Source organism: Lontra canadensis, unplaced genomic scaffold, assembly GCF_010015895.1.
Source record: "Lontra canadensis isolate GAN:19392208 unplaced genomic scaffold, GSC_riverotter_1.0 scaffold49, whole genome shotgun sequence".
Lineage (NCBI taxonomy): Eukaryota > Metazoa > Chordata > Mammalia > Carnivora > Mustelidae > Lontra > Lontra canadensis.
Window position 1 is genome coordinate 3,370,571 of NW_022631043.1, and position 12,096 is coordinate 3,382,666.

The following is a 12,096-nucleotide window of genomic DNA, read 5'->3' on the forward strand; positions in this document are numbered from 1 at the left end:
TTATAGAAAACTCTGGAAGAATGGGTTCGTAAATATGCATTAAACTGTGTCCGTAAGCCAGCTTTGGGCCAAGAGAGGACACCTGTGGAAAGACTTGTTTCAGACTCTCTGGGTGCTGGGCTCAGCTGTCCTTTGTCAATTTCCCTTTGGAAAATCCTTTGTCTATTTCCCTTTGGGTGGAAAATAGCCACCCCGTGAATTAAACTGTTCACGTGATCTTATTCCTCAGGTCCGAAGGTTTTCTGAGGCCTTCTTTTATATGGAGCACCAAAAGCTGGCCGTCCTGACCTTTCAGGAGAATCTGTAAGTAGCCGATGGCATGCCCACGTCACGCTGTCAAAGTGGCCACCCAAGACATTCTCTTTCAAAGGCCCCTCTTCCCGCCGTCTCTGACTGCGAAGGAGAGAAGTCTTTCCACTTCCGCACATTCTAGCTGCATTCTCTCTGCAGGCGGGAGTCAGACGAATTGCAGAGGCGGGAGCTGGCAGGTGGCAGAGAAGGTCAATAGCCAAAGTTTTCTTTTGTTGAATGTTATTATGGTTCAGTAGACAGAATCAAGACTTGCTAGGTCCCTGAAGACGTCTGTGCTGAGTCTTCTTTGTGAAATGAATTAGAAGCAGGTGGTGTGGCCACAAGCTATGTCAGAAAAAAAACACAGAATTCGCTGGAGACTTTGCAATATCTTCGAAACACATTTAGCATAAGAATGAAGACGGAACTACCTAATTAGGAGGACTGATGAATTTCTTAGTCCACCTTCCTCCAAAATTTCAGAAACAATGAAAACATGCTAAAAAAGTCAGAGGGTTAACAAAAATTGAGGTCATTCTCTTGTAGATCTCCCCCGTGGGCGGGAACAGATGGGTCCCTCCAAGATGGTCTGGCCTTGGCTACCCGAGTTCAAGGGGTTCTTTTTGTTTCTGAACTGTATGTTCACCTCAAAGAATAAATGTGGATGGAGTGATGTTTGAGACCGCCTGGTAATTCCTGTAGGAGAAGCATTTCAGGGTCATCTGTCACATAAGACGGACCAGAAGACCTTTTCACCCTCTGCTTTACAACCTCCTTTTCCTTCTCTCCACACTTCATCTGGTTGGAAAACTAGGAGACAATTACAGTTGGCTTCATGGAATCTGACATTGAAGGGTGGGAAGGCTCCAAGAAAAACACATCTATGGTGAAAATAGCTTGTCTGGAACCAGGTAGTCCTTCGTCTTCATTCATTCCACCCAGCAACTAAAATCAAAAGGGTTAGTGTGACAAGTGTGAGCAGAACTGTGAGGGCCACTGAGCAACATGCTCTAAGTCAGGATGCTTGCAGGAAACTGCTTCCTGGGTTTCCACAGTAGGTGAACCCTCGATTGCCGGGTGTGCTGTGTTCCCCAGGAGCGTGGGCACACATGGAGGGGACAGACACAGAGGCAGATCCTCTTCCAGAAGGTTTTTGTTGAGATGCTGACCACTCAAGTTCAGAGGATATGTTACTTGGCCGACTTGGGTTCAAAATCCTACTTCTCCGTTGGGCTACAGCAGGTCCTTGAGAAAGTGCTGTTCTGTTGATGTTTTTTGTTTTTTTCTGTTTTTTTCCTTCTCCTCCTCTAGTCTTAATTTCCCTAAAATGGGCAGAGTAAGAGCTGTAAGGGCCAAATGAGAACATCCATGCCCATGGAACACACTGTTCAAGCCACAGACTCTGCTCAGAAATGTTAGGTGATGACTTATACGTTACACAACTGTTGATTGTGCATGTAAACACTGTGACACCACGGGGAACACATTAAAGACACTGTCCTTGCGGGTCTCTCATTCTAGGGCAGAAACAGGCAAGATGTAAATCGAATTATCTCGGGTAGCGACAAGTAAAGAAAAGCAAATCAAAGTGAGGACACAGAACATGACGGGAAAGGATATGACCAGTGTCCTCATGAATGTTGAAGGACGAGCTCTCAGAGAAACAAACATCTTGGGTCTGTAGCGTTTGCTTATTTCCGCTGCGTGAATGCTCCCACAGTGGTCACTGTCATGCTGCCAAGATGCCATCTCTGCACACGGGGCTGGAAAGAGATGTGCGCAGTTGGCTCTTGCAAGCTGATGGGAGCACCTCCCATGACACTGGGTGTGGGATAAGGACTGTTTCAGCCAAAGTGCTGGGAGAGAGTCTCTCTGAGGATGGGACATTTGAGTAGAGACTAGGGTTATATCAGCCAGACCTTGATAGGAAAGAAGACCAGTCAGAGAAAAGCTGGTGTCGAGGCTGCTCTACAGGAATAGGGAGTGTTTGGGGAACAGCAGGAAGACAAGTGTAGCTATAGGATGGAGTGAGCAGGAAGGAGAGGGGAGGGAGGCAGGACCAGGGAGGTGGGTAGGGACCAGCTGTGGGACCTTATGGACCAGGACACAGAATTCAGACTTTGTACCATGACGGTTATGATTAAAGCCTTTTTAAAAAGCCAACAAATAGTATGGTGGAAAGACCTGATCTCAAACTTACATACATGGTTTGAAATCTCGGTCCTGGAACTTACAAGGTTTATGACATAAGACCAGTTCCTGCTCCTCCTTCGGTGGCTGCTTAGACGTAACAAGGAGAGTCCTTCCTTCAACAGATGTCCACTCAGTGCTGACTATGGGCCCGACACTCTTCCAGGCATTAGGTAACCAGCAGTGACCAAGACAGACAAATCCGATATCTCTTGGGGCTTATATTTTAAGAGCAGAAGGCACATAAATAAATAACTATGATACGCACACACAGTAAGTAGCAATGAGAAATATGTCAGTGTGGTAAGAATGGAGAATGCATTTCCTTTGAGCTGTCACAGGAGGGTCCCTGAGAAGATGACATGGGGCCAGAGGTCTGAAGCAGGTACGAACTGAGCCCTGCAAATTTGCAGGAGACCAGAACACCTGTCTCATAGAGTAGCTGTAGAAAAACTGAGTAGTGCCCACCAGTGGATATTAACCTGTAAGGTCAGGCATACACAAGGTTAGAAGCAATATTATTCAGGAGGAAGTAAACTTTTACTTAGGTCATTAAGAGTAAGAGGCATAGAACTGAAAGGGGCATTTTATGTCAGATTGAGAAAGTTACAGGAGGGAAGGGACAAAATGCTATGAATGGGGTTTCATCTAGATTGAGGCAGCGAGCCGGTGTGAGGCCAGCTAGCAAGTGTGCACTGGCATGGGTGTACCCACCTGGGGGTCGGAGCTGGAGAGGGAAGGTGTGTGTAGGGGACAGAACCATCCCCCCAAATCAGGATGGACAAGTGGACGTACAAGGTGGTTCCAGTGACATTCATCTATCAAGACCATCAAGTTCAAGTCCCATCTCCTTCAAGCTCAAAGCAGATTATATTTCTCGAACAGTGGGGCACAGTCATTTAGTACACGGTGACATCCATGTCGTGGGTTTGAGACAGCACTTCTACATGAAATAGGATAGGTTGGGACAAGATGGGATAGGGAGTACCAGTAGGACGTGTTTCGGAAACTCTTGCTTCGGTGTGTGTTTCTGGGAGCATGCGGTGGTACTGGGTGGCCGTGTAGCATGGAGGCTGTTTCTTGCCGTGGATCGCAGTATTTTAAATGCAGTGTCGCAGTGTTTGGAACTAGTTTAGAACTGGCTCGTAGCAAGCATGTGTTTGATCGTCTCTCTCTTCCGCTTTCCCCGTGTCTAGCCTGTGCTCTTCACACAGAAAGGAGGGGCTCAGTTGAGAGCTTCTCGAATGACTGCATGCAGAGGTGTTCATGTGCCAGAAGACTCATCCTGGGGATCTAACCCCTGTAACCATGACACTTGATTGATCACTCTGTCTTTTAGGTTCTTCTGTTGTAATAAGTGTAATGCTGATTTTTTAAAAAATCACTTACTCTGTAAGACACTATGTCTATAGTGTTGCACCCTCCCTGCCTTCCTGGTGCTCTCTCTGTGGAGATGCCTTGGGTAAGAAGTCCAGCTAAGTGCTCTCCTGTGTTGGCTCACTGAATGCCCTTGCTAACTCTGTGAGCTAGAAACTGTGTCGTACTTCACTGAAGAAGAGACTGGGAAAACCTCGGCTCAGAGAGGTTAGGTAACTTATCTTAGACCACACAGCAAGCATGTGATGCACACACAGATCTGCTAGGTCCAAATCCCACACCCCTAGCGTCCTTATAGTGTATCGTATATAGCTGTGATTCCTCTGTATAGTGGTGAACCGTTACCCTAAGAAGCTGAATCTGGACTTCTCAACATCCAAAATGGAAGTGTCTGCATGTTGTTGGCTGTACTCCCAGAGTCAGGGACATGAATAGGTGATGTCCTGGGCCCTGGGAGCTCCACGTAGCAGGTCTCTAGCACTTGTCTTTGTCCCCTGAAATGTTATGCCTGTCGCCTAGCATCTCCCCAGTTCCCCACACAGCCCGTGGCCACCACTCTTTCATTTTTTTGACTCTGAATTTGACTATTTTCGATTCCTTCTGTAAATGGATTCACACAGTATTTGTCCTCGTAAGGCCGACTTCTTTGGCTTTGCATCATGTTCTCAAGGTTTGTCCACATTGTCACTGAGGACAAGGTTTCTTCTTTTTTTAAGGCTGAATGATAATATCCCATCGTTCTGCGTTTTCTTTATCCTCTTTCTCTTCACGGACACTTAGCGTGTCTCCATAGCCAAGCTGTTGTGACTAGAGCTCCTGTGCACGTGGGAGGGCACGGATCTCTTACAGACCCTAATTTCCATGCTTTTGGATAAATACCCAGAAGCAGGATTGCCAGATTGTATGGTGCTTCTATTTTTAGATTTCTGCAGGACTTCCATCCGGTTTCCGCAGCAGCTGCGATGCTTTGTGTCCTCACCAGCAGTGTCCAAGAGCTCCAACGTTTCTACATCCTCACCAGCGCTTGCTTTTTCTTGGTTTTAAGAATAGCCATCCTAGGTGTGAGGTGACCAAATTGTGTACGTGCTCTAGAATTTTTAGTCATTTGTTTAAACACATCCTTACCATTGTTTTAGGTACTCGGTCACATTCACAAAGTCCCAAAGTCAAGAAGCTACCTTCTGGCAGGAGGTCATTGGCTGCATAAGGAAACCCGGACCAGACTCTGCAGCACCTCTCCTGCTGGGTGATGGTTCCTTGATGAATCACCTATTTATCCATGACTGTGAGGTCTATAGGTCCAGAACGAAGTTTCCATCCAGGAGGTGTCTGCCCTTACCTGGGGCCGGGTCCTCCACCTACGGGTGTCCAGTCAGCGAGCGTACTAGTTTAATAAAGTAAAAACTGGACCACAAGTTCCACGTTCAGATGATAGCTAGGAAGCGTAGGATTGATTGCAACAAAACTCCATTTAAATATTGAGGGAGGGGCGCCTGGGTGGCTCAGTGGATTAAGCCTCTGCCTTCGGTTCAGGTCATGATCTCAGGGTCCTGGGATCGAGCCCCACATCGGGCTCTCTGCTCAGCAGGGAGTCTGCTTCCTCCTCTCTCTCTCTCTGCCTGCCTCTCTGCCTACTTGTGATCTCTCTCTGTGTCAAATAAATAAATAAAATCTTTACAAATAAATAAATAAGTATTGAGGGAAAGGTTCACAATATTCGGAAGCTGCTATAGGCTTCATGGCTTTGAGGAAGATCATAAACACATTGCTTACCCTTTTCCTTCTTTTTTAGAGATAGGTGGGGAGGAGAGCAAGGGGGAGGGGCACACAAGTTGTGCGCCTGCTCTCACAACCCCGAGATCCAAGCCAAAACCAAGACTCAGCCACTTAACTGACTGGGCCGCCCAGACGTCTCACCTCGCTTGTCCTTCTCGATCATAGGTTAAAATGCGGTTGAAAAGTAAGAAAGAAATGAAATAGTCATATTTCATATGTATATTCAAAATACACAAACAAAGTATCCTATGTGCATTCAATATAATTGTTCCCAGGAGCTCAGAATGAGAATTTTCCCTAGGCTTGTGTGCAGTTCTGCCGCTATGAGCGGTTCTGTGGGAGCAGGTGACCGGCGTGGCTGAGGAGTGATGTGGGGGCGTCCAGAAGTCAGGCTGCTCTAAAAGCAGTGACAGTCAGGCAGACAGACAAACAGAAGCTAGCTAGGTATGTGCAATTCTTCTCCCGGACTCACCAGCCCGATAAGGCTTCTCCTCTGGTTTAAGAGTGATGGAGCTGAAACGGGGAATGATGAAACGTGAACATTCCTCCTTCGTGGGAGGATATTAACTCCTTCTGCAGGGACTTGAGAGGGGAGTAAACGTTTCCTACCATCCCGTCTTTGGAATGACGATTACTGATGATTTCAAGCTCCGCAGTCCAATTCCTGCTGGTGGAAGGGGGTTTGACTTATGAAGGAAGAATATGGGGCATTTTTAAATCCCGCATGGAGAAATCATAACTCACGGTTCCTGAGCTAGGGGCACTTACATGCTAATGCAGGATGCTGGTGTCCACACTGTAAGCAATGATGCAAGAAAAACAAAAACAAAACAAAAAAACAAAACAAAAATCTTAAATGGTCCTTAATGCAAATGCCACAACATAGGATTCGGACTCTAAATGCTATAAGAGATTAGAAAAGCAAGAGTAGAAGATATAGAGCTTGAAGTTTTTCCTCCTAAGTACTAATTTAAGATTCTTAGCCATTTAGAAGCTCAGCTCCTGTTGCCCTGGAAAGGCATTTACTGCATATCACTGAAATAGAACATGATATATGTCCCTGATCATACGATCTATGAGCTCTGGGCTGGGTGCCCCCCACTGGGGCTGGGTAGGTGGCTGGGAGAAAGGAAGAGAGGATGGACAGACAGGGAGTGGATGGTCAGAGCCTGCTGAATGTTTTCTGGATGTATTTTTAGGATCAGGGGATGGGGCAATGATTCTTTCCACATTTAAAACTTGCTCCAATGCTCACCTGCTGCGTGTGTCCCCAGGATACAGACCCACAGCCAGCTGTCTTTGGACATCCGAAACTCCGAGTACCTCACCACCATGCCCCCGCTGCCCGCGGAGTGCCTGGACATCGACGGCGATTGGAACACCTTGCCGGTTATCTTTGAGGACAGATATGTGGACTGCCCTGCAACAGGTTGGTCTTTGTTCTAGAAAGACTCAAGACTAAGCCTTCTCGTTGGGTCCCAGTCAGCTGCCCTCCTTACGTTCCAACAGCAGTGGAACCAAATCAAGGAAGGAATTTGTCCGTTCATGGAGGAAATGCGAACCCTCCGACTACACTCGTTATTTGAGATGACCTTGTGTCGGTGCCATTGACAAATTGACACAACAGGAGGGTCGCCGTGGTAGAGACCCCCTTCCTGACTCCCCCAGGGTCGAATCCTAGCAAGTGGCTATTCCCATATCCCCTCACCCTGGGCAAAGGATGGCCATCCGTTTGTATCTCAGTGACAGAACTCAAATATAAAGTCGTGACTCGTTGGACTTTGGGGACATCCAGTTCAGACTCCTACAGAATGCTTGCTTCATGTCTGGAGAAAGCAGGCTGCATCCGTGATTGGATTTGCGGATGAGCCGCTCCCCTGGGAAGAAAAGACAGCATGCTTGTGTGTGTCTGCGTGTTGGTCTCCCCACCGTGGTCTGTCTTGTTGGGCTGTGCAGTGTGTTTGGGCATGGACAGATCAGTGGGAGATCAGCCTGGTACCCACGGGGCATTCCATGGGTGTTAATCTTGTCTGCTCCCACAGCCTGGCTGCTGGAAACCCAAAGCTATCACAGCTGAAGTAGACCCATGATCCCTTAAAGAGCCAGAAAACAGCTAGTTGGAAGTTTTACATGTTTCATCTTTTGAATCCTATTAGAAACGAAATGAAACAAAAAACCCCGTAAGCCCTATTTCACAGACAGAAGCTGAAGCATGATGAATAAAGGTACGTAGTAAAGACGCAGCTTATAAAAACAGACTTTCAAAGCAAGTCCTTCTAGCTCTAAGGTCCAGGGTCTGCCCTGCTCTCTCTTTGAGAGGCATTTCAAACTGTGATGCTGGGATGCCCATCATTTAAATTAGGCACCACTTAAATTTTGGAGTTTCTGTAGGCAGAGCTTTGTAGGATCTTTTTCAAAAGTCAAGGCGACTTCTAAGGACAGTCCAACTTTGTGATGGAGAGATTGTACTGAATTCTCAGTTGTGCCCTGACATCTAGCGTCAACACTGGGTATGACAGCGAGAAGGGACACATGCTAGAGATGGCCACCTACCCAGCTGCTCAAAAAACACTTAATACTTTGAAGCAAGGCTGTGTGTGTGTGTGCACGCGCACGCACACGCGTGCTCATCTTCATTTAAGTTATATACTATAGCTACAGAACACTTGAATAGGTAGAGAAGAAATTTACAATAAGTCCCCGTGATCAGACCCTCAGATGTCACTATTAGGCTTCCTTGCAGAAGATCTTGAGTCTGTTTTCCTTTACAGGTGAATAGACACCCTAATGGGTGCAAATTTCAGTCCTGCAACTCACGCATGCAATTATACTGCGTATCTTTATTTTTTATAAAACTTCACACCTCCTGAGCCCATCCGTTCTGCCACACCTGCTGGGAAGTCAGCCTTGGCTTTTGTGGGTGTCCCGTCTGGGTCTTCTCTGCCGCCCTTCACATTGGTGCTCTAGACTTGGACATGGCTTGGGATCTTTCTGGGGCCATCTGCCCATGCAGAGTCCTCGAAGTCTCCTATTGTCCATCTCTGTGTTTTAAAGGAAGCATCTCTTACAGCTCCTGGAAGGTATTTGGGACAGGGAACTTGGATGAGTCTACGGCCCCAGCACTAAGGATCCCGTCTTCCCAGAAGGACCCCAAGGCAGTCGCTCTCAGAGGGCTGGCTGTTCCCGAAGACTTCTCTTTACAGACCTCTCACCTGTCCCTTCCCTTTTCCCAAGACGACTTCCCCACTCAAAACTTTTCTTGACCTTCTTTCTTCCTTCACAATGTGTTCTGATGATTCTTTAATCTCAGAGCAAAAGCATTAGCAAATAAAGAACTGTTTCCCCTTTTCCTCCAGGGGTTGGCGACCTTAATGTGATTTGCAATGAGGTCATCCAATTTGCATTCCATCGTTTCAGCATGGTGAAGAAAGGGAAACAAAAGAGTCCCATTTCCAAATTAAAAACAATAATATGGATTCATGGTCTGCTACAGCACATGGCTAGATACCTCCTGTGTCCCAGAGCCTTGCAAATTCTGTCCTTAGTGTCTGCAGTTCTTTCTCCCCAGTGCCCCTTACTCCTCTGTCCCCAAGCAGTTGAACCTTCTACCCAAGGGCCTTAACAGTTGGCCGGCCTGCCTCAGTTGGAATCTTTGCTCCAGCCATTAGTGACTGTTAAATTGGGCACAAGGAATTGTAATTTCTATCCCGTAGGCCTACTGTGAGCAGCGGGTAAGTGCATCCACAGACCACTTAAGAGCGACCTGCACAAAGGTCACAGATAAGGGTCGGCAGATAAGGGTCCTGGGCTAATGACTAAATCCATTCTCTCGGAATTCGATCCTCTACTACTCTCATTTTCCCACAGTTGGGGTCGTGAAGCTAGTGTGCTATTTTGACCGTCTTCCTCCTCGCTGGCCTTTCTGTGTCCTGTCTGCAATTGTCAGTGATAGATCACAGGCATCTTTCATTTGTGGTCCGAGAACCTGCCCGTCCTCCCTGCCTGTGATGTAAAGACCAGACTCCTCACTCGGGCGGGGCGCTCGGGCCGTCCAGGCTATGGCTTCCCTCCCCCGGCTGACTCCATGACCATCTCACACCCACACCCCTCCCCCTTGCTCCTTCCACATGGGACCTAACGGATACCTGGCCAGACTGTGCACCCCAGGCTTCTGGGGCTTGGCCCTTCCTGTTCTGTCTGCCTCGTGTGGCTCATGAACTCCCTCTCTGAAGAACCCAGTTCATGTTCTCCAGGATACAGCCCACATGCTTCCAGCAGGAGAGCCAACTGTACCGCACGTCGTATGCTTCCCAGTATTTTGAAATCCCTTAGAGACAGAGACCAGTTCATTTTTATAACTGATCCCCACTTTCCCTCTCCCTAACCCATGGCCTAGTATAAGGCTGTTGCATAGTCAGCCCATGAATTATTCATGGATTAAATAACATCGATGTTGTGTTTTTTTTCAAAGCAATATTAGTTTGTGAGAGAAATCGCCTTTGTCCTGTTGCATTTCCATTCTATTCTCAATTCATTTTACGAACACAGTTCATTGTGTGGCAGCCGTGCTGTTAGCCGTGGGCACGCCGGTATTCCTACTTCATAACCCTTCTCTCCGGTGGGGACAGGAAATGCACAGGTGGATTGTGTGGTGGTGGCGGAAGAGTACGTGTATAGAGGGGACGTGGGGACTTTGCTCAGAGAACCTCTAACCCACTGTTGGCTATGGGAAAGGCCCCAGATAAAGAGAAATTTGCTCAGTCCCAAGATCTGAAGAACATATCCACATAAAGAAGAGACCCGTTATTTCCAGATCTTTGTTCTAATCCTGACCCAGTCGTAAATTTCACCCCGAGGTGTGAGCCGGTGATGTGGTTTGTAAGTGTCTCAGTGGTTCACCTCATAACATCCCATAGTGGTTATAGGCCTTCAACTTCTATGAAAACCATCCAAAGAATTTAAAAGTTTTAAATAAAATAAAAGCCCAGTCCCCTCTTTTTTTGTCTGCTGTATGTGGACATGGAGTAACATATCAGATGTCTTTTCTAAGAGAGCTATGGGAGACTCTTGTTTTCTTCCCTTTATGCTTTATTAGAAGGAAAAGAAAGAGAAAGTGAGAGGGAGGAGGAGCAGCAGGAGGGGTGGGAAGAGGGACGAGAGGAGAAGGAGGGACAGGAGAAGGAGCAGAAGGAGGGACAGGAGAAAAAGAGAAGACAAAAGAAAAGAGAGACAGGAAGGAGAGATAGGATAAGAGAGACAATAGTGTACCCTATAGAAAAACGCGAGGAAGAAGGTCCCGCGTGGACCCCGCCATCCTACAGGGAAGATCAGAGTGATGCGGGAGTCTCTGTGGTCTGAACGCCGTGCAGGATGACTGCCCTGGTGACAGAGCTCAGACTCAGAGGGTTTCTGTACAGAAGCAGGAATCTGTCCTCCCCACGTGATGGTTCCCATCATCACTGTCCTGTGAGCCATGTCTCTGAGGCCTGCTGGTGGCTGTGAATCTGCCTACCCAGAGTTGAGCAAAGTGAGCTCGAATGGGAAAAACAAAAACAACTTATTTAAGTCCTGTCATTGCTCAAGGCCTCACGGCTGGTGGCTGCCCATGTCCGGACCGGAGAGCAGGTCTTCCTGGGTCCAAAGCTCTTTCTACACTGTAAATACTATACATGATACAGAGAAATGTTTTAATAGGTGTAAGTAGTAATTGTTTAAAACTGGTTTGATAAGTAAAAGGCAAATCATGAATTATAGTATTTGACAGTTTTGCATTAGTGCAGGGTGATTCAGACATGAATTACCTGGTGTTAGGTCAAAGAGGTTAGGGCACGGCCTCTGATAAGATGCCCTCATGTCAGACAAAAGCTTGGGGGTTCCTAGGCCACCTGCCCTCCTGGCCAACTGGCTACCAATTCAGGGGGTCCCACTACTCCCTCCAGTTCAATGGTTTGCTAGAACAATTCACAGAACTCAGGAAAGTGCTCTGCCTAGGATTACTGCTTTAATATAAAGGAAATAAACAAAGACCAGCCAAAAGAAGACCCCAGTAGAGCAAGGTCTGGAAGGGTTCCAAATATGAAGATCCCAAGGCCCTGGGACTGGTCTTCCTGGAAAATCAATGTGTATTGCCCCCTGGGGAAGCTTCCTCAAGCCCCAGGGTCCACAGGTTTTATTGGGGTTTCATGATCTAGGCATGGCTGGTTGAATCATTGGCCACACGATTGAACCACTCTCCCCAGAGCTCATACTGGTACTATGGGCTCAAAGTTCTGACCAAATAGTTAGTCTTTCTGGCATAGCCAGCCCCCATCCTGACTCATCTCCTTAGCATAAACTACTAAAGGCTAAAGGGCTGATCATGAGTCACCTGGTTAGTATAAGCTTTCCAGGCCTGCCACCAATAACAAAGACCCTTCCATCACTTGGGAAATTCCATGAATACAGTGGTTGTCCCCCAAGAAC

The 12,096-nt window shown here is 47.3% G+C and overlaps 1 protein-coding gene across 2 annotated transcripts in view; it reads left to right on the forward strand.

Moving 5' to 3' along the window:
- FAM135B (family with sequence similarity 135 member B) overlaps positions 1–12,096 on the forward strand; it is a 269,959-nt gene that overhangs the window by 240,036 nt on the left and 17,827 nt on the right. For both annotated transcript variants that reach the window (XM_032873483.1, XM_032873484.1), the window contains exons 11-12: positions 230–303; positions 6,909–7,063. In XM_032873483.1, the coding sequence (XP_032729374.1) occupies positions 230–303; positions 6,909–7,063 (229 nt within the window). The remainder of the gene's footprint in view (positions 1–229; positions 304–6,908; positions 7,064–12,096) is intronic.